Consider the following 26272-nt stretch of genomic DNA (forward strand, 5'->3'; position numbering starts at 1 on the left):
TCCTCCCCTCATGCTCCAGATAATGGTACATTGTTAACGGGCTGTCTATTGTTTGTGTTGTTTTCTTGGCTAAGTTGAGGGTGAATAGTTTTTAGATGACAAACATGTAAGCTCGCTGCCAGCTATTCTGATCTGCTGGGCTGGAGCTAGTTATATTCTGAACTGACTGAAGCTCACTTACCCTCAATAAGTGGAGATTTATAGGGGAAAAGTGTCACAGAGCTGTGCGCGTGTGTGCGTATCTGTGTCGGAGTGAGTTTTTGTGTGGTTTTGAGTTAACACCATTAAAGCTACAAGTTTAAAATACAGACTTGGCCTCAGTGATTGGCATTCAAAACTAAAAGTGATGTTTAGAGTCTTACAAGTGAGTACAACTCATCACTCCCATCTGCAGGGACAAAAAGAAGTTTGCTTTGGATTAGCTGACACTTAAGCATTAACTACATAACAACAGATCTTTTTTAAACTGATACTCTGTCCTTCATTTAAAAAAGAAATCTCTGTCAGACAAGTGGCAGAAAAAAAGCCTTCTGAAATACTCACGCCGGACCACCAGGTGGCATTAACATCAACATGACATGTCAAAATACAAAAATACACTCTGAGCAAAGCGCCCTCATTGCGTCTTTGCATATTTGCTTTACTTATGAAACATTAAGAGACATGAATGTAAAAAAATAATGTGATAATTGCTTTTTTATGTATCTGAGATTGTAGCAAACGCAGTATGATCTCCAGCGTAGGTTGCCACCAATTCATCAGTCATGTTTATCAAAAGTGTGTCATGAACTCAGCATTTTGAAATGCCATTTACATCTGAAGGCAGATTCTCACTGTGCAATGTTTGGTCCTCATAGAAAATCTTTCATCGTGAAAGAATTGGAGGAAGATCATGGGTCGGAAGCTTAAATTTTAGATTTTATTCCTTGTTTTTAAAACATTTCAAGGAAATACACCCGAGTATATTACAGTTTGTTGCACCATCTTGCTCCAGTCAGAGCACTGAGGTCAACTTCTCAACTCCTTTTGGAAGTCCTGACTTCCAGTCTGAAAACACGAGGTGGTAGTCATTTACCGCTAAATTATGGAACAATCTGTCTCTCTTTACACACTATTTTGTGTGTTGGCTTTTAATCCCAGTTGATCTTGACATCAATTATGTAAATTTATGTGTGTGTATAGTATAAGTATGTATAAACTCTGTGGATGTATATATAGATGCATATGTAAATATTATTATAAATAAATTTTATTTTGACTTTAATCGGTGATCAGTGGTTGTTAGGTGTGACGGGATCACAAACAGCCAATTCAGCACTTTCACGATCTACGACAAATATCAAGCAGTGATAAAGATTTCCTGGAAAAACTGTGCAGTTTGACTGCAGCTGCGAAACAAATCCTTTCCCAGCAATGAGCGGGTTCACAGCCGTGTCCTTCTCCTCATCCTCCTACTTTTCATTATATAGTTCAAATATGATGTTAAGATTGTCAGCACCAGCCTTTATTTTTTGTTGGAAATATTAACTTGACTTTGAATTTTCAACTCAACACTGCTGTGGCAAGAAATCAAACACTGGTTACTGGTTCTGCTGGTGTAAAAATAAGTAAATAACTAAATAAATATATAAAATTCACCCATTTTAAAATTCAAAAGATTTACCTCCTGTTGTTCTGATGATTCTCTTTTGACATATAGTCTAAATGCATTTATTTTTCATATCTACACTGAATGACAGTTCAGAGTAAACATTAATTTTTCATATCAGATCCAGGTTTCCACATTTACGCCTCAATTTATGATGAATAAATATAAACTGAATTAAAATGATGGCAGGATTCCAACAAGACACTGAAGCTGCTCCTGCTATGTAAACACACTCACGTGACCCGACACAAATGTTCAAAAAACCTCACGGTCTTTTTCTCTCGTCTGTCTTTTTAAGCCTGGATCACACACACATACCGACACACGCACACACATGATCACACACAGCATTTATGGCAGCAGTCCCATCATAGATGTGATGGAAGGTGTGAAGCTGCATTTTAATGGATGATTATGTTTTATGTTTTCTCTACAATGACCTGCTCTGCCAGAGCAATATTGTTCCCCTCCTGTCCCACCCCTCACCCACACACACATACATACACACAGACATATGGACTGCCCCTACTCTGACTTCTTCCTCTGTGTAATATCCATCCACTACATCCCCCTCACCTCAACTGCAAGGTTTCCATTCACCTCGGGCACCTCTCCACTCTCACCCCGAGCTGTGTTGACATCAGTGGTGACATCAGGTGCTCCCCTCTCTGCTTGGAGCGTGACTTAACATCCACCCTTTATAGTAAAGGACATTCTCCTCTCGATTACCAACTGATGGAAAGGTCAACCAGCATGAATAGAAAGGTTGGAACCACTCATAATGTAAAACGCATGCCCTTCTCTTCTCTCCTCCTTTCTCCTCTCCTCTCCCCTTCTCTTCCCGTGCCCTGTCAGCACTCTGTGCTCCTTTCCTCCATTAATCTGACACCCAGAATGAGTGTGATAGAAAGACAGAGTCACAGACTGACAGGGCTCTGTCAAAATTATATTCCGTCAGTATGAAGGAAGAAAAGAAGGGGGGGGGAGAAAGATACCACTCCTCTATCAGTGCTGAGTGGCAGAGCAACACAAAGGAGAAATTATTTTGAATTCAGAGGACCATTAGCATGACTATAGATGCATTAAAATGCTAGATAGTTGGAGCAGAGAGAGGAGGAGGATGAAGGCTGGGAGGCGACGTGGAGGGGGGAGTGACTGTATCACAGTCAGGGGTCTACATCCTTGGTTATGTGCGAGAAAGGTTTCAATCATTGGTAGTATGTGCATCGTTATTAATTTCCTAAATTATCTAGTTACAAAATAAAAATAAGTTGCATCCAGCAGATTAAATCGTAAATGCAGACGTGGCTGCCAAGGTGGATAAACCATGAGCTGAGGCAGGTACGATGTGGGCAGAGGTAGACATCGAAACAATGTGCACAGCCAAGAGTACACTTTTCTAAGCTGTGCACATAAAAATAAGCTGTGAGTTTTAAAAAAACTGGCTGTGTAAAATGTGGCAGCATGGCTCGCTGGTTGTTTGTTTGTAAACACTCAGAATTTAGTGAGACCGCAACAGAAGATCTGCTTATTTTCTCACAATTTTGAGTCTCAAACTAGTCACCATCCTGTGAGATACTACTGTTAGTGTTGCAGTTGTAGCACTTTGTCCTGTGAGATACATGCTGCAGAGTGGGGTGAAGAATCTGTTTTAACCAGTTAGACATGCAAATGAATATACCTGTGTTGTTATTGGCAGCACATCCAGACTAACACAAAAAGAAAACATTTAGAATCTTGTCTTGAAGCTGACTTTCTATCATCTAACAGTTTATACAGTATTTTCCCCCCATTAGTACCTACAAAGTCCTTGAAAATATATTTATTTATCTGTGAGCTGCAGCCTTCTTTAACGGTTACAGTAATTGCTTTTGGCTTACAGTAGGTTTATAACTGTTTTTCCTAATAACAGCTGCCTGCTGTGTTGAAAACGCTGGTTTATTAAGATGCTGAATTAACTGTAAACATGCAGTCATTAAATCCAGAACAGGAAGCTAAGAGGCTGTGAGCCTGCAGAGAATAGTGATACATGTTTGTGGATTAAGTGAGATGTTGCTTGTGTGAACCACTGGCCTGGATCTACTATGAAATACAGGTTACTGGAGTTTAATAGGTTTGTCAAAGCAACATAATGTGAAATAGGAATTAAAGCACTTTCTTTGTGCAGAACGTTGGTAATCTTACTTTCTGCTTTGGTGTTTTATGAGCTGAGAGGACACAATGTTTGGGCTCCATGTTGTGGACCAAAGAGTTCACATTGACTCTCAAACACTTGAGCACATTCTCTTTTTTTTTCCACCGTAAGAAAAGTTTGAATTGGCCTTGACTGCTGAAAGCACCTTGATCATGTCTTTGTGGACAGATTCTTTTTTCAACATCAGACTTTTGCTGTTGTCTGTGTCTTCAGTTTGAGCTTTAATCTAATAAAGTGTGTGCGTTTATGAAGATGTGTGTGTTTTTCTGTATGTGTGTGTGTGTGTGTGTGTGTGTGCGCAGATCAATAGTTATATATAATTCACTGCATCCTAGCCCTACCACTCTTTATACCCACACATACCGACTATTTAATATTGCATGAGGACACACACACTTGCAGAGCTGGGGGTAGGGGGAAGGAATATGTGTATGATTTGTGTGCGTGTGTGTGTGTGTGTGTGCGTGCATCCTTTTAGGATCGTAAAAGAGGGTCGTTTACACCCCTCTAACCTCCTCTCTCTACGTGATCTGAGTGCATTTTTACATCTTTTAACTTCCTTCCTACGTTTCCATCGCTTTCTCTTTTCTTTCTCCATCTCTTCTTATTTTCGTCTTCCCAGCTCTCTGTTTTTTCTCTCTTTCTGCTTTGTATCTATATTCATCTGTCTCTCCCTCTCTCTCTCTCTCTCTCTCTCTCTCTCTCAGTATTGTTTTGAACCTCACCCTTGGGGTCTCCACATTCTGTCTTTTTCTGTGTGAATAAATAAGAATTCATCTCCACAGTTAAATAGCTTCAGGGTTCGCGGGACACACAATCACACGTAAATGCACACACACTCCTCAGTGCTGTTTATAAATCATTAGAGTCTGGGGTCACCGAGGGTCACGTCTCGCTCTCTGGCCACCGCGCTCCATCCTGATTGGTTGTTGACACTGCGGGCCACTCGGCATGCCTGTTAGCTTTGCTTTGCTTTTACCCTCACCTTGCCTCCAGTGTGTGTTTGTGTATGCTGAATTATTTAACAGTTACTGCCTCTCTGTATGTATTTCCATATGTGTGCGTTTGCGTGTACATGTGTGAGCGTGCAGAAAATGCCCACCACCCTCCCTCCTGTCCTCCTCCTCATCCTTTTTGTTAGCTCAGAGTTTCATCAGGTTGAAATTTTAACCCCTTTCATACTCACGCACATGAAAACAAATCATACACACAAATAGGCACACTTTCTCTTTATCTTTGGGGGCTTCTGCGTTCATATTTCATCGCCTTATGAGCCTCTATGAGTTACTTGAGTGTGTTTTATTACAACATGAAAGAGCTGCTCCATAAACATGTTAATGGCTTTGATCACATAATGAGCTGAACAAATAGGAAACAACAGGAAGATTAAACAGAGAGGGAGAGGGGAAAAAACTGAAGCTTGTACAGTCTTGGTTTGTCTGAGTGGGAGCTAATTAGAGGTTTGCCATTCTCAAGGACTGGAAGGCTTAACAGGAAGTAACGCTGGCAGGAGTCAGGGACTCAGACACAAACAAACACACGTCAGAGGATGCTCGAGCATCAACATATTTGTCATCGTAACATTCAACTCGTGAAAATGAGCGAAAGAGAGCTGCTGATTTACCAAAGGCGCAAATTAAAATGATACATGTATGTTGCAAAGACAAAAGGAATATACATATCTGCATTCAGTCCAGATTTATATCTTAATGGAAGTCATGTTTACTGATTAACCAACATGAGGCCAGCATCTAAAGTGGCATCGAATTGTAAAGAATTTGTTGAAGGAAAACATGCAACTGCAATATTATTGTTGTATATTGCAATGACAATATTAGTGGCAATAAATCCACATATTATCTGCTCCTTTTTGTATCAAAAATGTTTTTGCCCATGTCTTTGTATGTGTTTATTGCATGAGATTGAACATAATGTTATTTTTAGGGTTTGACTAAAACAACTACGACTTCATCCCTTCTCATCATAAGATGATCTTAGTATAACCTCTGGCATAAAGGGCAGTGGGGGATATGCATTCCTTCAAGGAATGCTAGGCCTTTTTTGTCCTTTGTTTTCACAACATTAAACACTCTTTATGTCCTTTAGCTTTTAAGGAGTCCAGCTGAGTCTATCAATTTGTTACCATCATGCACTTTGTGTCTGCTTTCACGTAGTCCTTTTCAATATTGATACTGTGCACACTGATATTGCAATGATGATAAATTTTTTATATGTTATTGTGCAGCTCTAATTTGCAGACATCAAAACATCAAGTTATTTTCTTTTAACATGAAGGCAATTTAAAGCACATTTGGTGGAGGCAATATCAAGATAAGTGGAGGATGGCAGGCTTGTTTCTATTTTCATCATTATTTAGTCCTCTTTACTCCTCCTGACTGGAGCTTTAGGAGCACAAGCTTGTTTTGTAGTAGGAGTGTCTTTTTTTTTCTTGCCTCCTTTTGGTGTTTTTGTCGTGTGTCTTCCTCGTACTCCTTCTTCTGTGTTCTTGATCCTTGAGGTGTTGTGAGTTGTTTTGTCTGGTTAATTACCTGCACTCCAGTTGGGAGGTGAGAGTTTGACGGTTGTCAGCGCTGCATGTGTGTGTGCCTGTTTGTGTGCGTGTGTGTGAGAGAGAGACTGTATTTCTGTGTGAGCGTATGTTAGCGCGAGAGAAGGAGGAGTGAGTCTAACTGTACTGCAAGACCTCACTTATGTGACAGCATGTAGACATGATGGCTTTGCTGTTGTTCAGGCAATGTTGCTGTCGCTTCTTCGCTTTCTGCCACTCACACACACACACACTCACACAAGGTGAGGAGTCTCCCATTGTACTCCGCCTCTTGCTGTCTCTTCGGTGGAGGTGGTACTTCTTTGATCACAGCAGCGACGCTGATTAAAAGGAATGATGCCTGTCGTGAAGGGAGCAGTATTTATGAAACTAAAAGAGGACAAGGATGCATCTTCGTCTTATATTATCCCCACCTCCTCGTCGCCTATCTCTTTCCTCTGGTTTTAAATGCTCCTCTTATTGTTTAGAGTATCTCTGTGTTACTGTCGATGCAGCTGACGGATTCAGGGTTCAGTGTGACCGTGTTGATGTGTGTGAGTGTGTGCGTGTGTGGGTGTGTGTGTGTGTGTGTGTGTGTTCACACATGCTAAGTGTTGTGCCAGATCAGTTAGTTTTGAATAGGACAGCAGAACCTGTCTAGTTCATCCCCTTCATCTCTCTTTAACAAGTTCATTTATTCATGAACGTGAACACACACCAACACACACACAGTGGTTTGGTGGCAGGAAAGTAGACTGCTGGCAGATGAAAGAAAGAGTTCCTGAGCTGTTGTTATAAAATCTGTCAGCATGACACACACAAAGCACATAGAAAGTGAAAAAGAGCCGCTTTGTTTTCAGATTTATAGGTTTTAATTATTAAAAATGTATAAGGGAGGGAAATAATAGGCATTAATTATTCATACACAACATGTTAATTGGTTCTTGAATATTCAAAACAAAACATTCCCATGAATATTCAAATGTCAGATCAGATAGCCCAAATGGGTTAAAAAAAAACATGATTTTCTAATGAAAGGAAAAAGGAAGGGAATGAAAAAAGGAAGACATGAGGGGAGGAAGAGAAGGAAAAAAGAGTGATAATGAATGAGGAGGTGTAGAGGAGGAGAGAAAATGAGATGAGGAAAATGCAATGGCGAGGAGAGAGAAAGCCAGAAAGGAAAACATCAGAGTCGGGGGGGTCTTTTGTGTTTTCACAATGATGGATGACAGTGTTGACTAAACGAGCTAAATTAGAAGCTTTTTTTCCTGCAACTCTGTTGAAATATTATTAACACGCAGCAACTTTAGTGAAACATATGATTCAGCTGCACATAATGACCTTGGCTATTGATTTGGGAATTGAAGGAGCGGTGGTGTTTTCGTACTGTTTGCAGCGTGGCGGTGCGTGCGTGTGTGTGCGTGCGTGTGTGTGTGGGGGTGTGTTAGTGTGCCGTGGTTTCCATGTGCCACTTTAAGGACTGTAATAAACACACCGCAGCCCGTGGACGCGNTGTTGCAATGCAGGTCTCAGTTAAATTCTGTCATTAAAACATTAACTCCTTGTGCGCCTTAATAAACACCCCCTCTTGCACTCACACACAGACACACACTTAATAGCCTTAATTAGCTGGGCATGTGTCCAGTCTTGTAATTAGCTAATAACAGCAACATGGATGTGGTTAATTAGTGGTAGGAGGTGCTTGTGAATTAGAAAGGCAACAACACCATTACTGCTTTCTGCTGAAAAGCAGTGAGTGTTCTTTTCATAAAGTCAGCTGATTGAACATTTTTCATTTTGAGTGCACTTTCTAATTATGTCCACTCTTTTTTTTTGTATGCCTCTCCTGCTGTTCCATCACTGCTGTGCTGCTTTCAAGGTAAGAAAAGTTTACACTTTGTTTCTTCAGGGGTGTTACATCATTTGGGCCTAATCTCTTGTTACACTTGAAAAGGAGATGATTATCTGAAGAGCTTGTCATCTTTCTTCCCTTCATCCTCCTCTCTGCTCCTCCTCATCCTCTACTTAATTGGTGCCCCATCAACCCGTTAATCAAATTACTTCTGAACCAAAATTGACAGTTTTCATTAATTATAAAGGATTATTCTAATTGCAATTCAAATTTATTCATTCACAACAGACGGTGCTCAGTAATATTTCAGTGAATTAGCATATTAAATGGAGTGTTTCGAACATTAGTTATGGTAATGTATGCATCTTGCCTTATTTGGACTGCGCGAGCCATATGCGCGCCACACGGGCAGTTTATGTGTGTGTCCGTGTGTGTTGCATGCACAGGTGAGGAACCTCGACAGCATTTAATTTGTTTGACAAACGTAGCGGGAGTTAAATGCTCCAACCCGCCTTGAACAACTCCCTCCCCTCCTCCTACCTGCGTCCTCCTCCTTCTCCTTCATGTCCCCTCCTTCATTTTTTCTTTTCTTCCTCACCTTCTCACATTGAGGTCACAAATTAACTTCCGTAGTGTCATTATCTGTCATAAGAGGAATCACAAATTTTCTTTCAGGGTTCCTCTGTCCAGACTTTAAAGGGAGAGTTCAGCTCTTTTGAAGTGGGGTTCCTCAGAAAAGTTGAAAAGTGTTAATGAACAATTAATATTCTAGCATTGCTTTAAGTGAATACTAGCCAAAATCTTGATACCGTTTTCAGGAACTAGCACATTATATTGAATGAGCTTTCACTTTCCTGTTTGCATAAGATCTAAAGTTAAGCTTTTGATGTGTGATGATACATGCAAAATCTGTTTCATTCCTTCCTGTGCTCAAAGAGTCAAAGGAAACCTGAAACAGAGGTCAGATACAAAAAAGGAAGAGGAAGAGAGGTTGTTGGTTTTTTTTTTAGTGAATGCCAAAGTGGCAGCAACACTGGACAGTCAGGGTAAATATTTCATGCTGCCAAGATGTTGTGACTAAATAAAACATTATCCCTTTAACTAGACAAGATATCAGAACGAAGTCTCTCAGTGTAGTACACACACTCACACGGTTTACATACCTTTTGAGTAATTTATCCGGTGCTGCTTATCAAAAATTTTATACAATTTTTTGTTTGTATAGCAGCTTTTTTCTTTCTGTTTAAATAATTCCCTCTTAAGGACGATGACATTCACCTTATACAAAAAACAGGAAAAGCTCATAAATACACTCAGGCAAGCTCACGTGTGTGAATTTAAATACAACCCCAGCTCCACAAATGATTGCCCCCTTGGCTCCTCACACCCTGCGGTACACGGTGCACAAGAAATGTACCGTTAAAGGTACCATCAAAAGGTATAAAAATGTACCAGTGTTCAAGGTACTATGCTCATATTTTTTAAGGTACAACTGGAGCAACAAGCCAATGTACCTTTTTAAGTACATTACTGCCCTTTGATTTATTTAGTGTGAGCAGTGTGAACGACGGATTGTTATAATATATTTTAAATTGTTTCACATGAACCGACAAACTACAATAGGAATGCCAAACTTCTATATGCACTAGTTCAATGGTTCCCCAGGTTGGAGTCTAGAACCCATTGTGGGTCATGAAACATCAAGTGGGAGTCCTTGGATAATCTTCAGCTATCAGATGTCACCCTTGTTTAATCAAATTATTAGCATTTTTAGATATTTTTAAACTGACAATAGATGAGGTCATTGGTCTTATCTCTATCATTTTGTGGATCAGAAGCTAAAAGGTGTGAAAACAATTGCACTTATTCAGTGTGCCACCCTTTAAAAAAAAGGTTATTTGCATATTTGAAGTTAGGGCTAGAAATACTACAAGAGAACTTTCAATTTAAGTCAAAGTAATAAGTAATGTTGAAATAATATCATAAATGAAGCATATCCCAGAATTTATGACTTTAGGGTTTGTCACACAGTAAAAACACAATGTTTAAAACCCCTTAAACAAACAGGAATGATTTATACCGAGGAGTTTAAATCATAAGTAAATGGACAATGTTCTCTGATCCTAAATGTTAAGAAATTATTTTCTGAGGGATGCTCAGAGAAACAATTTAATGGGAGGTGATAAGAAGAAGAGTGAAAAAATAAAGAAGAATTAGGACGAAGGAAGAAAATGAGAGAAAAAGCAGGATTTAAAAACCTTAAAGCAACACATGCATCACATATTGCTTTCTCTATCCGAATCACTTTAACTCAGATATTCCCAAAGCAGTCAGTGTGTGTGGGTGTGTGTGTGTGTGAGTGACTGATGGAGAGAGAAAGAGACAGGAGAAGAGAGGAGAAAGAGGTTCCTGTCAATATCACTTCCTTCATCACTCTCTTCCTCGCCTCTCTTCCTTTACTTACCCCATCGCTCCATGAATTATTTCTATGACCGATGACAAAGGAACACACACACACAGAGCAACACACTCAAAAGTGGCCCTACAAGTTGCGTTTATCTGCCTTGTATCACCCTGCAGGGCACCGGTACTGTAGTCCAGTGACCTCATCATCTCAACGACAGAGTTTCCAGCTAGATGAGAAAGTGGATTTTTGTCTGTTTTGGTTGTGCTGAAAAAAGAAAGCAGACTTTAGATCGATTTGGAGTAAAGCTGTGTGTGTGTAAGTGTGTGCATGCATGCCATGCACGTTTGGCCAAGAGCGAGCGATCCTGTAGCTGGTCACTCTTTATTCATCCCTTTTCCTGCCTCTACTCTTTCTCTTCTGTCCTTTTTTTCCCCTGCTCCTCCTCCCAAATCAATCTCACTCATCTATAATTCAACAGTTTGCCTTCAGCCCTTAAAATATACACTACAGTGACCTCCTCCCTCTGTCTATCTACCACCTCATCTGTGCCCTCTCCTTCTCACTGTTCTCCCTCCCCCCGTTTCGCCCCCGTCTTACTCCCTCCGGTCAGTGAGACCAGTAAAGCCTGTCTTGAAGGTAATTATATTATAACCCCTAACTGCGGAGCAGCATCACAGAACCACAGTGTTGGCTAATTTCTAATCAAGAGTCATTACATTAGGTGCTTGGCAGTAGCACAGCCGTTGTTCAAGTATTTAGTGAAGTCATTTAAATAAAGGCCACTCATTTCCCCAAGTGCACACAAGTAGAATATGTTGATAATAAATCTGTGGGTTTATAGTCTCATGGACATTAGATCATACCTTTAAATGGAAAAAGAAGTTTAAATATTGGTGCGATATAACTGAAGACATGCAGCTAAAGATATTCGTAGCAGTTAAAAAGTTAAAATCGCTTTGAAGCTGATTAATATAGAAACTTCATGAGGTAACACAATAAATATGATTTATGATCCAAATACTTTGAGTTTACTGCAGGCAGATGATTTCAAATGTTGACAAAATAAAACAATTAGCATTTCTTCAGTCTGCTATGTTTTAATACCCTTAAAATATATACTACCACTACATTGAAAATTATAGTTTTAATCTCATAGTATTACATAGAAAATAAACAGAGGGGAGCTTATTTTGGTGTGTAATAGATACTTTATTTTTGTGCTCTAAAGGAATGCATAGGATTTAGTTCCATTAAGTGTTTGCAAATCCTAACCAACTGGATACTTTCCATCTCACACTCCTTTGTTTGCAAAAAGCCAATAGAAAGAAACACAGTTTAGTTTGTCCTCACCAGGCCACCATTGTAAGGATAAGACATGGATCCATCTTACTTTTAAAAGTATACCAAGTTTTAAAAAGTCACAGTTTTTTAAATTAAAACTTTGATGCAATCAAAAACAGCTGATACAGATAGTGTTTAACCTTTTCTCTTAGGTTTGTGCAGCTGTCCGTCAGCTGTATATGATAGCCAAATTTGTGCTTTAACTTTAATGTGTTAATTTATTTAGTTTGTTTATGTGCATAAACTCAGGTCGACAGGCTCCAGTATCTTCTCTGTCCTTATGTTTATCTGTGCATCAAGCAGGATCAATATTAAAACACTGAGTGTTATTTTTAGCTTCAATAATAACTCTTGTTCAGCATTTTTGTTTTAAATAAAATCATTCAGATCACGTAATCCCCAATTTTTATTTTTTAAACACTATAATGCCATTAAACCGTGGTTTTTCTTCAAGGTTATCATCATAAATTCATACCGACCAATACTAGGCTGCAAGAAAGAGAACCTGTGGCTCTGTGGGGAATAAACTCATGCATGAAAGAAATGACACAGCATTTTACACTTTTTCTTTTGTTTCGTTTAAAAGACTTTCTAAATAAATTTCTGAAAAATTTAAAATTGTCCTCTACAACCCTGTACTTGTTAGCCTTGAAAAGGAAAAAAAATAAATAGTTTTTACTGTAAAATATTCACTTTAACTTATTTCTCGTCAAAAGGTTTGCAAATAATTTAAGGTAATTGCTTTTAAGTTTAGACAATGTTAATGTATTAACACTGTCTAGACTTAAAAGCAATTAAGTTTTTTGCAAACTTACAAATCAAGTGATGCATCACATCAGACTCACGAGGTAAGTTGACAACATTATTTAGCATTGTGAGAACAGATTATGGACTTAAACCTGAGTGTTTATTTTGGGAAAAAAACAAAGGACATGACCTTGGAATAAGTTACATTAAACCGGTGTATTGCTGCTTCTAAACTGTTCTAAAACTTTACCTATCGCTGATTTTTATCATTTTGACTGGCTTGTTTATGATGCATTCAGTTTCTCAATCATTTGTGTTTTATTTTTCATAAAATCAGCTGAATAAGGTCCAAGTTGTTAAAGACTTTGCAAAATAAAAATGAGCTGAACGTGCAGTTACAGCTGTATTACAGTTTTGAATAATAATACAAGTTTATTGGTATTTAATTGATAAAAATAATACTGACAAAAGTAGAATGCCTCATTAACTTTAATCAACTGATGATTTTTCACTAAAACAGTTGCTGTTTGTGCTTCCTTGTCAAATTGGATGCCAGTGACTTTGTTTAACATGTAACAATGATGCAATGAGACGACACATGTACAGATTTATACCAATGCTGAACAAGCCGAACAGTAAAAGTTATTTATACTCAAACTATCTCAGCCCTGGCAGAAATAACGGGACATCATCGTTCCGACTAACACAACTCTGCCTGCTTGTGATGTCATTTAGATATGCAGAGATGACAACAATGACAGCATTAATAGTAATGATGGCAATATGAAGCTAAGCCCTCATCATCATCACCATCATTAGCATATCTCCAGGGAGATGAGCCATGATTGACAGCTAGCTGGGTGCTTTTTAGGGCTGCAGCTCAGCTATCAATTACCTCTGTGCATATCAACCATCATTATGTAAAATAACTTTGCTCCGCTTGGTTCTGCTCAGTTCTCTTAAGTCTCGTTCGCTCGCATACCTCCCCCAGCCCCGTCCTCCCCCTTCCTCCTTTTTTCTTCCCTCCGCACTCCATTCTGCTCCCGACCACTCCTCCCACCCCCACCGCCCAAGCCCTCCCGTTTACTGACAGTTTCTCCTTGACTCGAATTCCTTTCCTCTCAGCTCTTTCCCTTTTGCTCTCATGCTCTTGATTGCTCAAGGTGCCCTAAAAGTTCTGATGTATCTCCAGTACAAAGAAAAACACAGACAGGCCTGACCCTAGTCAGCAGAGAGTGTACATACAAATTGAACATGCATCTCTGCTCTTTCACACACACCTTTATGCGATAGAATGTTCCTGTTGCATAATCTGTACTTATGTTGTTGTCCTTTTCTCATATTTTGAAGAATGAGTCGAGGTTTTTCCTAATTTCTTCGTTTATATCTGGGAAAATTCAACATTTATGCAATTATGCAATTGTTTTCTGTGAGAGCTCACATTAGGTTACCAGGTTATTATACAACACAAAAATATTTAGTCTGACTGAATGCACAGTGGAGAATTGGGTAGATAAGGTCACTAAACCATGAAAGAAACAGAAAGATTAGAACTGTGGGAGGAAACTTTGGGAAAACTCTTACAGGCACAAGGAAACACCAACCAGCTCCAGGACCTCTGGTTCTTTCTGGGAGTGCATTTATTTTTTTAACTACACTAATTTCACAAACCTGTTGATCTAAAGCAGCTTTTAGTTGAGGAGTGAAGTGAAGAGTCTCACTAAAGACATTTGACTATCTTCTGGGAGGGACCAGAGCTCATCCCCAGTCAGCAGCAGGTCATCTATAAATCCATACTCGTGATTATTAAACATGCTCAAATTAGTCACTGATCCAATATGTGATGAAACTGTTCTTATAAAACCTGGAAGCGTGTCAGTGTGTGCACTGCAGCAGAGATGCTGTTCTTCACACCCACAGATGATGATTATTACAGACAAATCAGCAGTTTGCAGTGTTATGTGGTGACAGTTTGGCTTGCTTGGCACTCTGGCGGAGGTAGGACCGCAGAAGTGTCAGTTATTATCAGTTACGTGGAACTAGCTAAAATGCAAAAACCTGCCAAGCTGAACAGCAATCTACCAAACCGTGTCTTTTAGTGACAGTGCAGTCTTGTTTTACTGTCACGTTTCCAGATTATAGAAGACTTAACTCACATCATCTTTACTAAAGTTGGTTTACAGTTAAAAAAAGTCATTTGTCTTTGTTTTCTGGTTGTCATCACTTCACCTGAAAAGAACAAGTTTTCCCTTTACTTATTTCAGTTAAACACACCTGATCGCTCAAACAGACTGACATGACATATAAAGACTTTCCCTGTTTTATGACTTTAATCTTTCATCAGCAATCATTACCTCTTCTGAAGTGCTCTTGAACAAGACATTTTAAAGAGCTAAAGAAAAAAAAAACATCTTCCCCACAGGAAGCAATAGATTATTACATTATGATTGTCAACACAAGAGCATAATAGCATTTCATAACCCTGTTTTTCCTTTTGCATACTTGAACAGCAGAACCCAGCAACGCTATCTGATGTCATCACATTATACAACAATAAACTTTCAGCATAAACAGGAAACAGGAAGTTGCTCTCAGATAGAGATCAACAAATGGAGAGGAAAACTTGCACTACACACATTAGTTATATTAGCTATTTGAAGTGACAGATGAAACAAAGTATGTTGAATTAATAGGGCGGTCAGTAGCTATAACTGTAGCTGGAGTAACTTCTTGTAACTATCAGCTTTAAAAATGATTTGATCACATCTGATTGGCTTTCAATGGCAGTTACGACAAGTACACAAGAAATTGTTTTACACAGAAAAAGACACACAGAGAAAGAACATCATCATTCTGTCTGAAAGCTTTGGCAAGGAATTTGGCAGGCAGGTGAAAAAAAGACATTTAAGAAAGCAGGGAGACAGTGGAGAAACAGAGGAGGCAGGAGCAGCAAAAACACTCATCTGTGGTTCAGTTTGTCTGCACAAACTGACTCTCTGCAGTTTCTCCACCTGTCAGGAACAGCTCACTGTGTGTCTATCTGTGTGTGTGTGTGTGTGTGTGTGTGTGTGTGTGTGTGTGTGTGTGTGTGTGTGTGTTCTTGAGAGATTTTAGCTTTTTCTCTACCAAGGCAGCATTGTTATTCTTGGCTGAGTAAAGTAGAAAGTCTTCAGGGAATAAATCGGACACAAACATTCAGCCTTCGACGCTCACCCTGTTTTTTTACAAACACACACAGTAAACTGGAATTCCCCTGGATGTCACATCGCTGCCCCGTCGGTTCTGTAACGGTTTAAATGACAGGAGAGTGGTCAAAACAAACTACTATAATCCTCTGTCCTGACTCTCCCCTGCTTGGTTCTCCTTCACTCTTCCTCCTCCTCCTCCTCCTCACCGTGTCTCCCTTCCTCTACATCCCAGCGTCCTCTCCAGCCCCTCGCTCTGTCACTTCCTGTCTCTTTCTCAGGTCTGTGTTAGCCCTATATATTAAATATTAATGTCAGTTGTGCTCTGAGCCATAATTGCCATCTCAGCCTCTGAATAATGGATGTAACTGTGCTGTTCACCAATGCACCAAGAAAGAAAAAAAAACAGCATCCAACTGTTGTTTGCTACATTTCTATAGCTAACAGACTTTATAACAGGAGAACAGGTGATTATATTATCATAACTAACTGCTTGCAGCCAATACCACAACCGCTGCCAAAACTAAAAATCTCTATTTTGCTACAATATCTTTATGATGTTATCCAAACAACTACAGCTAAAAGGCAACCAAAATGCTAAGATTAGCCATAAAGCTTTGGCTCAAAAACAGATTTTGCCACAAATAAAACCATATACAACTGCTTTTTGGAATCATTACATGCAAATTTATCACAATTATGATTTTTTTCTCTTGTAAATGTGCCTTCTATTTACTTTGTTTCTGTCTGCTGTGAGAATATTTATCGTCTAGCATTTCAAGTATTTTAAAGTGCTAGTGCCACAAGAAATCTGTTTTTTTTTTCAGCACTCATAGAAATTATCCCAACTCAAAAGCAGTTAATCAACTTATTTCGCAGGTCCTGGTTTATTATTGTTGTAAATGACTTCATTATTGCTGTATGGTCATTAGTACTGAAGCAATTTCTTTTCTAATCATTTTTTATACATCATCTGATTAACTACCATAATCTTTGCTGGTATTTATTATGACAAAAACAGATAAATGTTGAATCTGATGAATCAGTTTCAAGTATTTTAGGCAACATTTTGCCCTAACAGCTTTTATATCCTGATAACGGAATTTGTTCTGAATATGTTTTTGTTAGTCATAGCAGACAGTTGAGCTTTGAAACAGAGCAACACTTTATTTTTTTTACAACCCCAGGATCTTTTTTCCAGTTTGAGGAGCGAGAACCTACTCACTGCATGCTTTCGGGAACGGAAACATGTTAATCTGATTTACAGCAGGGGGCTCTAAACTATTTGCCTAGTTGAATCTGTGCAATCGCTGTTTTTTGGCCAGAGTGAGCATGCAGTTTGTGTTAATCCAAGAAAAAAAAGATTTTTATCCTCTCACAGAAACAACTTAAAGGTGGCTGAGTGTGTGACTTGTATTCTAAAAGACAAACCATCCTATAAAAGAACCATTCAGACAATATCTTAGAAAAAACAAGTAATTTTGTATTTTATTGTTGTTCTTTCTTGAAGTCCTAATATCAACAAACTTGTTTTTGCACAGTGTGTGTGTGTGTGTCTCAAGCAGAGCTGGTCTTGGGTCAGCTATCTGAGTGTGGTACCCTCAATATAGCAAAGGTCAACAGAGCTGTTATCACTTGAACATGATCGGGCCTCGAGGTGGAGGAGGGAGATAGAATATAAACGGGGGCGTAGCTCCCCTCCCCCTCCATCATTCAGACTCGTATAATCGTCTCTTTTAATTGGGAGCCTCTTAACAACCAGTGACTGGACCAGCTAATCAATTTACGCAAGGTGTCTGTGTGTGTGTTGCTGCAGGGCCTTTTTATATCCCAGTTGATTAGGCCATATGGGGTCAACTGAATGTGGAAAAGGGATGTTCTTACGCTGCATTAAAATGTAGAAGATGTACTTTGACATCAATGAGTGAAAGCACTCACAGGAAAAGACAAGTGAAGTCAAGTGACAGAGGGCAATCCAAAGTATAATGAGAAAACCAATGACAGACTGACAGTATTTACCATTGCACTTAGAAAAATTGACAGAATTAAGCCAATTTTTATGATTGTTGAGGGGAGATTTTAAATCATTCTTGCGTTTTTCTGCAAATCTGAATTCCTCATTTATTATGCAACAATCAGAGAAGCAAGTAATGGTAAAATATAACAAAACTAACTACCCAACAGGTATTTTGGGGGGCTAAAAATGTGTCTACATGACATCAAAAATGTTTGTAGCTACCCAAGCTAAAATCAAGCAAAATGTAGAGCAAAGCTGACACTTTAATACATGTCTAAGATACTATAATAAATAAGACCCTTTATAATTTTGTATGGTGTAGATCAAGTTGTAATTTGTATTTCAGGCTAACAAATTGTCTCTTTTTTCTCTACAATATGAGTTTAGCTCTGCCTTTAAGGATATTCTTGAACTAGCATGGTGAAGTGCAATATTTCACAGTAATCCTTTTTGTTTTTGTAGGATTGGCAATAGTCTTGTGTTAGTCGTATGACTGCAAGGGGTTTTATAGTGATAGTGATATTGTGGACCCCTGTTGTAAAGCTACTTTTTTATTTACTAAAATAAAGCGCTCCTGTTTTTATGAATTAACAGAAAGTACCATAGAATTAAAATGAACATTAATTAAATGTAAATAATGAGGTCACAGCTACGTTTCAGCACAGCTAAAAAGTAATGCAACAGAAAATTGTTGATTGTTGGGAAACAATATGTCAAAATAGTTTTATTTTGTTTTTTGGGGGGGATAAGAGTCAAAGAAAAAACATTACTTACTCCCTCTTCTCTGTGTAGGAAAGAAAATCAACACCGTCTAATGAGTGCGTAGGAAGACCTCCCAGTTTCATTATCATTATCACAAACATCATCACATTGTGACAACATGTTGAGAAGGTTGAATTTATTGGTCATCATATAAGCTGCATCTGTACTGTAGGCTTCTCATTGTTACGTTACCTTTTTTTCTCTGTGAAATTGTTCTTGTCACAACTTTCCATTATGCTTTTAATGAAATATTAGCTTTTCTTGAAGCCCAGAAACTGCCTCGAGAAGCTAAGTCATCTCATCAGATTTCTGAAATTTACTTTGCAAGTTGGGAGGCACAGCCGCGCAGTGGTTAGTACTGTCGCCTCATAGCAAGAAGGTCACAAGTTCAACACCCAAGCTTTCTGTGTGGCGTTTGCATGTTCTCCCCGTGCATGCAAGGTTTCCCTCCACAAACCAAAAACATGCATGTTAGGTTTTGATAACTCTAAATTGTCCCTAGGTGTGAATGGGCGTGTGAATGGTTGATGTTTCGTTTGTCTTTATGTGTCCCTGTGATGGACTTGTGACCTGTCTAGGCTGTCCCCTGCCTCCCGCACTGTGATGGCTGGAGATAGGCACCAGCTCCCCCCGTGACCCAGAAAAAAAAAGCGGGTAAAAAGAAAATGAATGGATGGCCTTTGCAACTTGCTCAAGCACAAATTACATTTTACTTGCATGTTCTCACACCGAGACACAAATGCAGGACCTAAAGAATCATTTGAACTACAAAAAACTTTAAAACAAACCAAAAATAAGTTTTTTTTCTCACTTTGTTCTCATGTTCTGTTTGGGTTCATATTTACTGTAACTTCTTCAAGTGCAGGGCTTTCATGTGTATTAGAGAACTGCAAACAGATTCGAACTTTTTTTCCCTTCCTAACTGCTGTAGTCCTGCTATAGATTAAGCTGATAAATTGGTGAGTGTGTGCATCCCAGTCGCCTCTTTTACACAGATCTCCAAAGGGAGGGTCAGCTGAGGTGGTTGTGTTAACGCTATGCTAGTGTTGTGAGGAGGACTAGACAGTGAGAGGTCAGCAGGGGTCACCGTGGCTGTCCTCCGCTGTGATAGGCTGTCACCCGGGGGTGAGGGGTCATGATAATTAGGCATGCAGAATCCCTGCGCCGCTGTTCTAACGAAGCCTGAGCTCGTTAATGCAGAGTTTTACACTCAGACCTGCCACTGAGCTTTGCTGCACCATCACACACTCACATGCACAATGTATGTTTGCACACACACACCAAGGCACAGCCCTCTGCTTTATTCTGCTGGTTCAATACAAAGGCTGTCATTTTTAGAGCAGCAGAACACCAGGCTCAGGCACAAGGGAATGAAGATGTTACAGAATCGAAGACAATTGTGCAATCTGTATTATAATAAAGCCTTAAGTATTTAGTTCATGTTCCAACAGAGACGTGTTGTTCACTTCCTTTTTTTGTTTGTTGTTAGGAGTCATTTCCAATTCACACAATCATATGTTTGATTAACTTAAATAAAAGTTATACATAACAAACAATAATCAGTTTAAGTTTGTTAAATGGTTTCTTCTTGGCTGACTCAAGCAACACAAAGTACCTGTTTATGCAATATGATTTATTTTTGTGTCACAATGTAAATTTAAGCAAATCTTGCAATACTTATTGAAAAACAATTCACAAAAAACAAAATTAGACTCAGTCCTATGGTGAAAATGTTGGAATCATCCACAAAATACAATCTTTACAATTACAACAGCCTTATTGCTTCAACTTTAAAAAAAATTTGTAAGATTGGGATTATTTTCTCCACTTTTTTAAAATTATTCAGCAGGCTGTTTTTTGAGTGTAGTTTAATGAAAACACAATGCAAGAAGCGATATAATGTTTAGTAGGGTTCTTAGTAATTATAAATGGGCCTTTATGGTTTTATGCCAGTATTAAATGTATTTGCTGTAGCTCAACAACAGCAATAAACCTCAGCACAACAAGAAAAACGAAAAGATATTCTGTCAAAGCTCTCTGCTTTTGTGTCTGGACCATTTTATTCAAACATATTTTGAGTTAGAAACAACAGACTGTGACGGCAAACACAGAAGCAAACAGCACTTGAACATGTATGCGCTGGTTTTTCTGCCAGGCTGGCCAGCTGGTTCTCACCAAAACACAACCTGGATGTGTTGGTTTGATGACCAGCTGCCAGTTTGACTCATTCTATAAAAAAGTTTCATGACACATGGTTCTGTTTTAAACGTACAAAGTCAAGTGAGTTTGCAGATTTTTATGACTTTACAAAAGGGTAAGGAGTAAGAAATCAACTGCACAACAAAGACTTACAATATGACAGCTTCATCCACGTGGAAAGTTTGTTATCAATCTTAGTAAACACTTCAGTCTGTTTCCCATACTGTCAAAGCAGCTATATCGTCAACTTCTACATTTTAACTAACTGATAAGTTCATTTTTAAGAGAAGTGGGAATAAAAGAAGGATGAATGAAATGTAAGCATACATTTGACTGTGGAGGCGAGTTTGAATTTGCAAAAGTATAAAAGTCAAATTGAAGACATTTTCAAACCTAAACTTTCTCATAGTCACATATTTTTATCAAGTTTGTCAAGGTGTGTTGTATTACTTTTCCTCCTACACGATCGTTCAGTATTTTCATACCACATTTCAAAGCAGCTGCTATGGATTTAAGAACAAAAAAAAAGTTCTTCCTTATGTCTAAATTCCACAAGGAAATTCAACATGGCTTTCGCTACCAGGAACACTATAAAATATTAATTTCTCTATCTGTGTTTGGGGATCTGTGCACTCTGTGTTTGAGACTGGCTTGAGCTCATATTTCTCATTTCTGGTCTGTTGTTCAACTGTTAACTCCAAATGTGCCCTTTCACTTTTTGTCTCAACAGATTTTTCCTCAAGTTTTTCCTCAAGTGCAACCAGAACTGCCTAAAGAATGCAGGAAACCCACGAGACATGAGGCGATTCCAGGTAGAAGCATCACAAATATATTTATTTTTTCCTCTTGTGGATTCACTCTACTTTTGTGTGCATTCCTCCTCTTCACATCCCTAACTATGCATCTGACTTTTCTTCTCTCTTTTGTTTACTGCAGACATAACACTTAATTATATACATTAGTCTATGGTTGTCACAACACATGCACACAGAAATATGTGTTTTCTGTGCGAGTACATAAGCGATCACTGTCTTTACAGGAAGTTTGAACTGAACGTAAATATACAAAAAAGAAAGAAAGAAAGAAAGAAAGAAAGAAAGAAAGAAAGAAAGAAAGAAAGAAAGAAAGAAAGAAAGAAAGAAAGAAAGAAAGAAAGAAGGAAGGCAGCAAAGTCATTATTATTCCCTTATCTTCGTGGCTGCAACACAATCAGGAAGACACCACTCGAGGCTGAGTGGATATACTGGACGCCCCCGGAGATACTGATAGATTTATTACCGTGACGTGTGTGTGAAAGTGTGTGCGTGTGTGTGTGGCTAGATTTTGTGAATGTGAGAGCATGTGTGCAGGGAGGAGAGAGACAGGACAGGCAGAGTCACTCTGTAGCAAGTGTGTGACCAAATCTGAGCCTCTAATTGCACGGCTCTATTGTAGTGGAACCAGAAGAAGACAGCTCTGTTTCCCTGGGAGATAATTAAGGGCTGGACCTATCAGAAACACACACACACACAGCTTATAGTCACAGTGGCTTAGTGTGTGTTAAGAATGATGGTAATAGCAGTGATAACTGGTTACATTTAAGAAGCTTTTCACAGCTTAATGCTTTAAACTCCTCTTTGCGGTGATCTTTTCACCCCTGCTGTTTTAGTTCTTTACTTTTCTTTTACCTCTTCTTTCAGTCTGCCACTACTTTTTGCTCACACATCTCTTCCTATTTCCACTCTTGTATATTTTCATCCCTTTTTTCCCACTCTGGTTCCAGTAATTCTCCTCTCTTTCTTCTCACCGTATTACCCATCTCTCCTCCCACCCTTGGCTTTCCGTTCCTCATCTCGTCCCCTTGTGTCTCCAGGTGGTTGTATCAACTACGGTGAGCGTGGAGGGACACGTCCTGGCAGTTTCTGACAACATGTTTGTCCACAACAACTCAAAACACGGCCGACGGGCCCGCAGGCTCGACCCTGTGGAGGGAACACCGTCGTACCTCGAACATGGTAGCACCACTGTGTGTGTGTGTGTGTGTGTGTGTGTGAGAGAGAGAGAGAGCAGCATGGCCACCAGATGGTTGATAGTTTAATCCTATCAGGTGATTCCTGCCCCTCCATCTGGCTAATCCAACTTACTACACACACAGATCATGGTGCGGTGCTGTGTGTGTGTGTTGGTGGGTCTGATATCATTATACTTTTTCTCATAAACAAACCCAGACTGAAGGGTGGTATTGTAATTCAGCTGAATGCTGATAATCACACACTTACATTACAGCAAGACCTGCTTTTTGACGGACAGGCTGACGTTTGCTGTTATCCTGTGGGATTGGATCATATGAGCTTAAACTCACGATTGTCTGGATTGAAGTGACATAAGCTGACTGTATCTGTTTTGTTTAAAGTAAAGTGATGCATACTGAACCATCTGGGTGTGTTTTTATAGTGTTCTTTCACATCTAATCTAATATCAGTCAAACTTCAGGATAAACAGACTTAAAATACAACCCTTAAATTGCAACATATAAATTATTTTAGACAAAAACAGTTAAAGGATTTATTATATTATACAGAATTACATTTTAAATTCCCATTGTAAATGTTTAAAATGTTTTCAGAATAGAATAAAATGCTTAAAGGATTTTTTTCTTGGTCACTGTCCTATTGGTGTACGATGTTCGTATTTTTTACATTTTAAACTTCTCATTTTCTTTGGGTAAAATTAATCTTTTAGTGTGTATTCATATTTATTTATCATTTTTTGTATTGTTTGTTCTCAAATGTTTAATTTATAGATTTTATTACAGTGCATTTTTATATTTAAGTTTTGATCGTTAAGACAAATTTCGAATTTATTTAATTAATTCCTTTTTTTTTGTTGTTGTGTTGTCTTATTGTTTTACTGATTCAACAAACCAGATTTTACCTCATCTAGTCTGTTTTATTCTAAAAGAAATCTTTCTATTTTTTCTTGAAACCACAGCAGTTGTGTGTTTTTCATTTCCTTTTACTAAAATTATTGGAAATAAACCACGTCTCAGATGTTGAACTATGTGTGTATTAATTTAAATATTAGGGTGAAATTGCTACGAGGAAGATTTTGCTCTTCTGCCCAGAGATTAATTGTTTAAATAAAACAAATGTTGTTACTCAACAGTGATATATTGAGATTGAAATTTAATTTGTCAAAGATAAAGAGTAGTGGTTTTATTCTGCAGCTGATTGTTTTAGATACATGGCAAACACCAAGAAATGTTTTACTTGTTTCTTTTCTTTTATTTCTCTGTAATTTCCCTTCCCTGTGCTCCCTCCAGGAGCAGCTCCCTGCATTAAAGCCATCAGTCCCAGCGAGGGGTGGACTACGGGGGGCGCTACAGTCATCATCATAGGAGACAACTTCTTTGACGGCCTTCAGGTTATCTTCGGTACCATGCTGGTTTGGAGCGAGGTCAGTCGTCGTTCTGTCTCAATGTTGTTTCAACCCCACGACTGTATGCCTCAGCCCTCGGACCGGTGGAAGTAATTCAATATGAAAACATACTTTTCTTCATGGTCTGGCTCTTAGCTGTGTGCGATCGAATGTGTGTGTGTGTGTGTGTTAATGTTTGTCTAAATGATGTTTACCTCCCTAATGAGTCCCCCACCAACTGGCGACCACCTCCCCTCTCTACCTTCCTCACCCACACTCCCGCCTCCTTTTCTTCGAATACTGATCAGATCAGCACATTTTGATAGCCATCGGCTGAACACACACACACATGCACACACACAGAGCTCACTATCAGAGTTTTCCCCACTCCTCTACAGAATGTTTATTTGTCTTCTGACTCCACTCACCGTGTGTCCCGAGCGACCGTGGCTTCCTTCCAACAACAACAGAGTTGCTGTGTGTGTTTTGTGTGTGTGTGTATTAAGAGCTGAGGGGTTTGTTTACAGTGTTGAGAGCTGCACTTACACACACTAACATGTGTACAGAGTTTCAGTTCAAACTGACTCAGCTCTCTTGGCTTCAGATGGATTTTTGCCAACCAAATGTTTCATTTGCACTTATTATTGATTCTGAAGCAAGAAATCACAGTTTGAATCTGTCAGTCAGTGAAGCGAGTCTGGGAGGCTTTTGACATTTTCATTTCGTCAACATCTCCGCTCCCTACCTACCTGTAAATGTCTTATGTGGTCTAAACAGTAAATTTCATATTGCATGTTTTTAAAGGCAGGAATGCTATGATACTGGTATCGGAAATGGCCCAGGCTGCACCGATGCGCTGCTTTTTAATGAAGTTCACTCCAAAAGTTAATCAGTTGTAGAAGTAAACTACATCTAATGATTATTCTCTGGGAGTTTCATTAAAATTCATCCTTTAGTTCATGAGATAATTTTCTAACAGACAGACAAACAGACACAGGCAATTACAGGAATGTGTGTTTTTCATGGCAACAGGCAGAAACAGAAAAAGACAGTAAAATTGTAAAAAAATATCAGTTTTTGATCTGTTTTATTCTGATTTTTTAGCTCTGTAAAGGAAAATAAAGCCTTTAGGAAAACAAATAAACTGTCGGTGGGCTGAATACTTAATGCTGATTGAGCTCACAAAACACATCAAGTATTGATAATAAAACCATTTTGTTATATTTTTTCTCCTTCAAACTGTGATATCCCTCTGAATAAGAAGTAACTTTCATGAAATATTTCATTTTAATTATATATTTAGAGAAAATAAGGAAACGCCACATGACAATGTGCATCAAATTCAATTCTATTTGTACAAATCTGACATGCCTCTGACTCACAAACTTAAAAAAAAATCAAGATGTCTTTTGTCCTGACGTGTAAATCGTTATTATCTTGAGATTAATCTTTGGGTTTTTCTGTACTGACTTAAGATCTTTCTCTTTTTTTGTTTTTTACCTAGTTAATTACACCACACGCCATCCGGGTGCAGACACCTCCTAGACACATCCCAGGGGTCGTAGAGGTCACTCTGTCCTACAAGTCCAAACAGTTCTGCAAAGGGACACCAGGAAGGTTTATATACACCGGTAGGTCAGAATACACACTGTACAAGCACAAATGTACATGCATTCAGCTGAATATTATATTATATCTTCTAATCTTTAAACTGCACGTTTCTTTCGAAATGTTTTTTTTTTCTGTTTTAGTTTTTGCCTGTGTTTGTGTGTGTGTGTGCGTCTATGAGTTTGCAGTTCACTCCCAGGCCAGACAGTGTTGAACTAATGACTGCAGATTAGTCAACATTAACAACCCACACTCGTTCGAATGTAGCCATAATCAGAGGCTCGTTAAAAACCAGCTACAATTAAACAGTCTGCTCTTTATAGCCCTGCATGCTGAAACTATTAGTGAAATCATCCAGAACACCCAGT

General features: G+C 38.8%; 1 protein-coding gene across 3 annotated transcripts in view; it reads left to right on the forward strand.

The window, feature by feature from the left end:
• LOC108238991 (transcription factor COE1-A) overlaps positions 1–26272 on the forward strand; it is an 88346-nt gene that overhangs the window by 39763 nt on the left and 22311 nt on the right. For all 3 annotated transcript variants that reach the window (XM_017421405.2, XM_017421404.2, XM_017421407.2), the window contains 4 exons: positions 21631–21712; positions 22753–22894; positions 24202–24335; positions 25801–25927. In XM_017421405.2, coding sequence (XP_017276894.1) covers positions 21631–21712; positions 22753–22894; positions 24202–24335; positions 25801–25927 — 485 coding nt within the window. The remainder of the gene's footprint in view (positions 1–21630; positions 21713–22752; positions 22895–24201; positions 24336–25800; positions 25928–26272) is intronic.

Source organism: Kryptolebias marmoratus, linkage group LG13, assembly GCF_001649575.2.
Source record: "Kryptolebias marmoratus isolate JLee-2015 linkage group LG13, ASM164957v2, whole genome shotgun sequence".
In the NCBI taxonomy this organism is placed as follows: domain Eukaryota; kingdom Metazoa; phylum Chordata; class Actinopteri; order Cyprinodontiformes; family Rivulidae; genus Kryptolebias; species Kryptolebias marmoratus.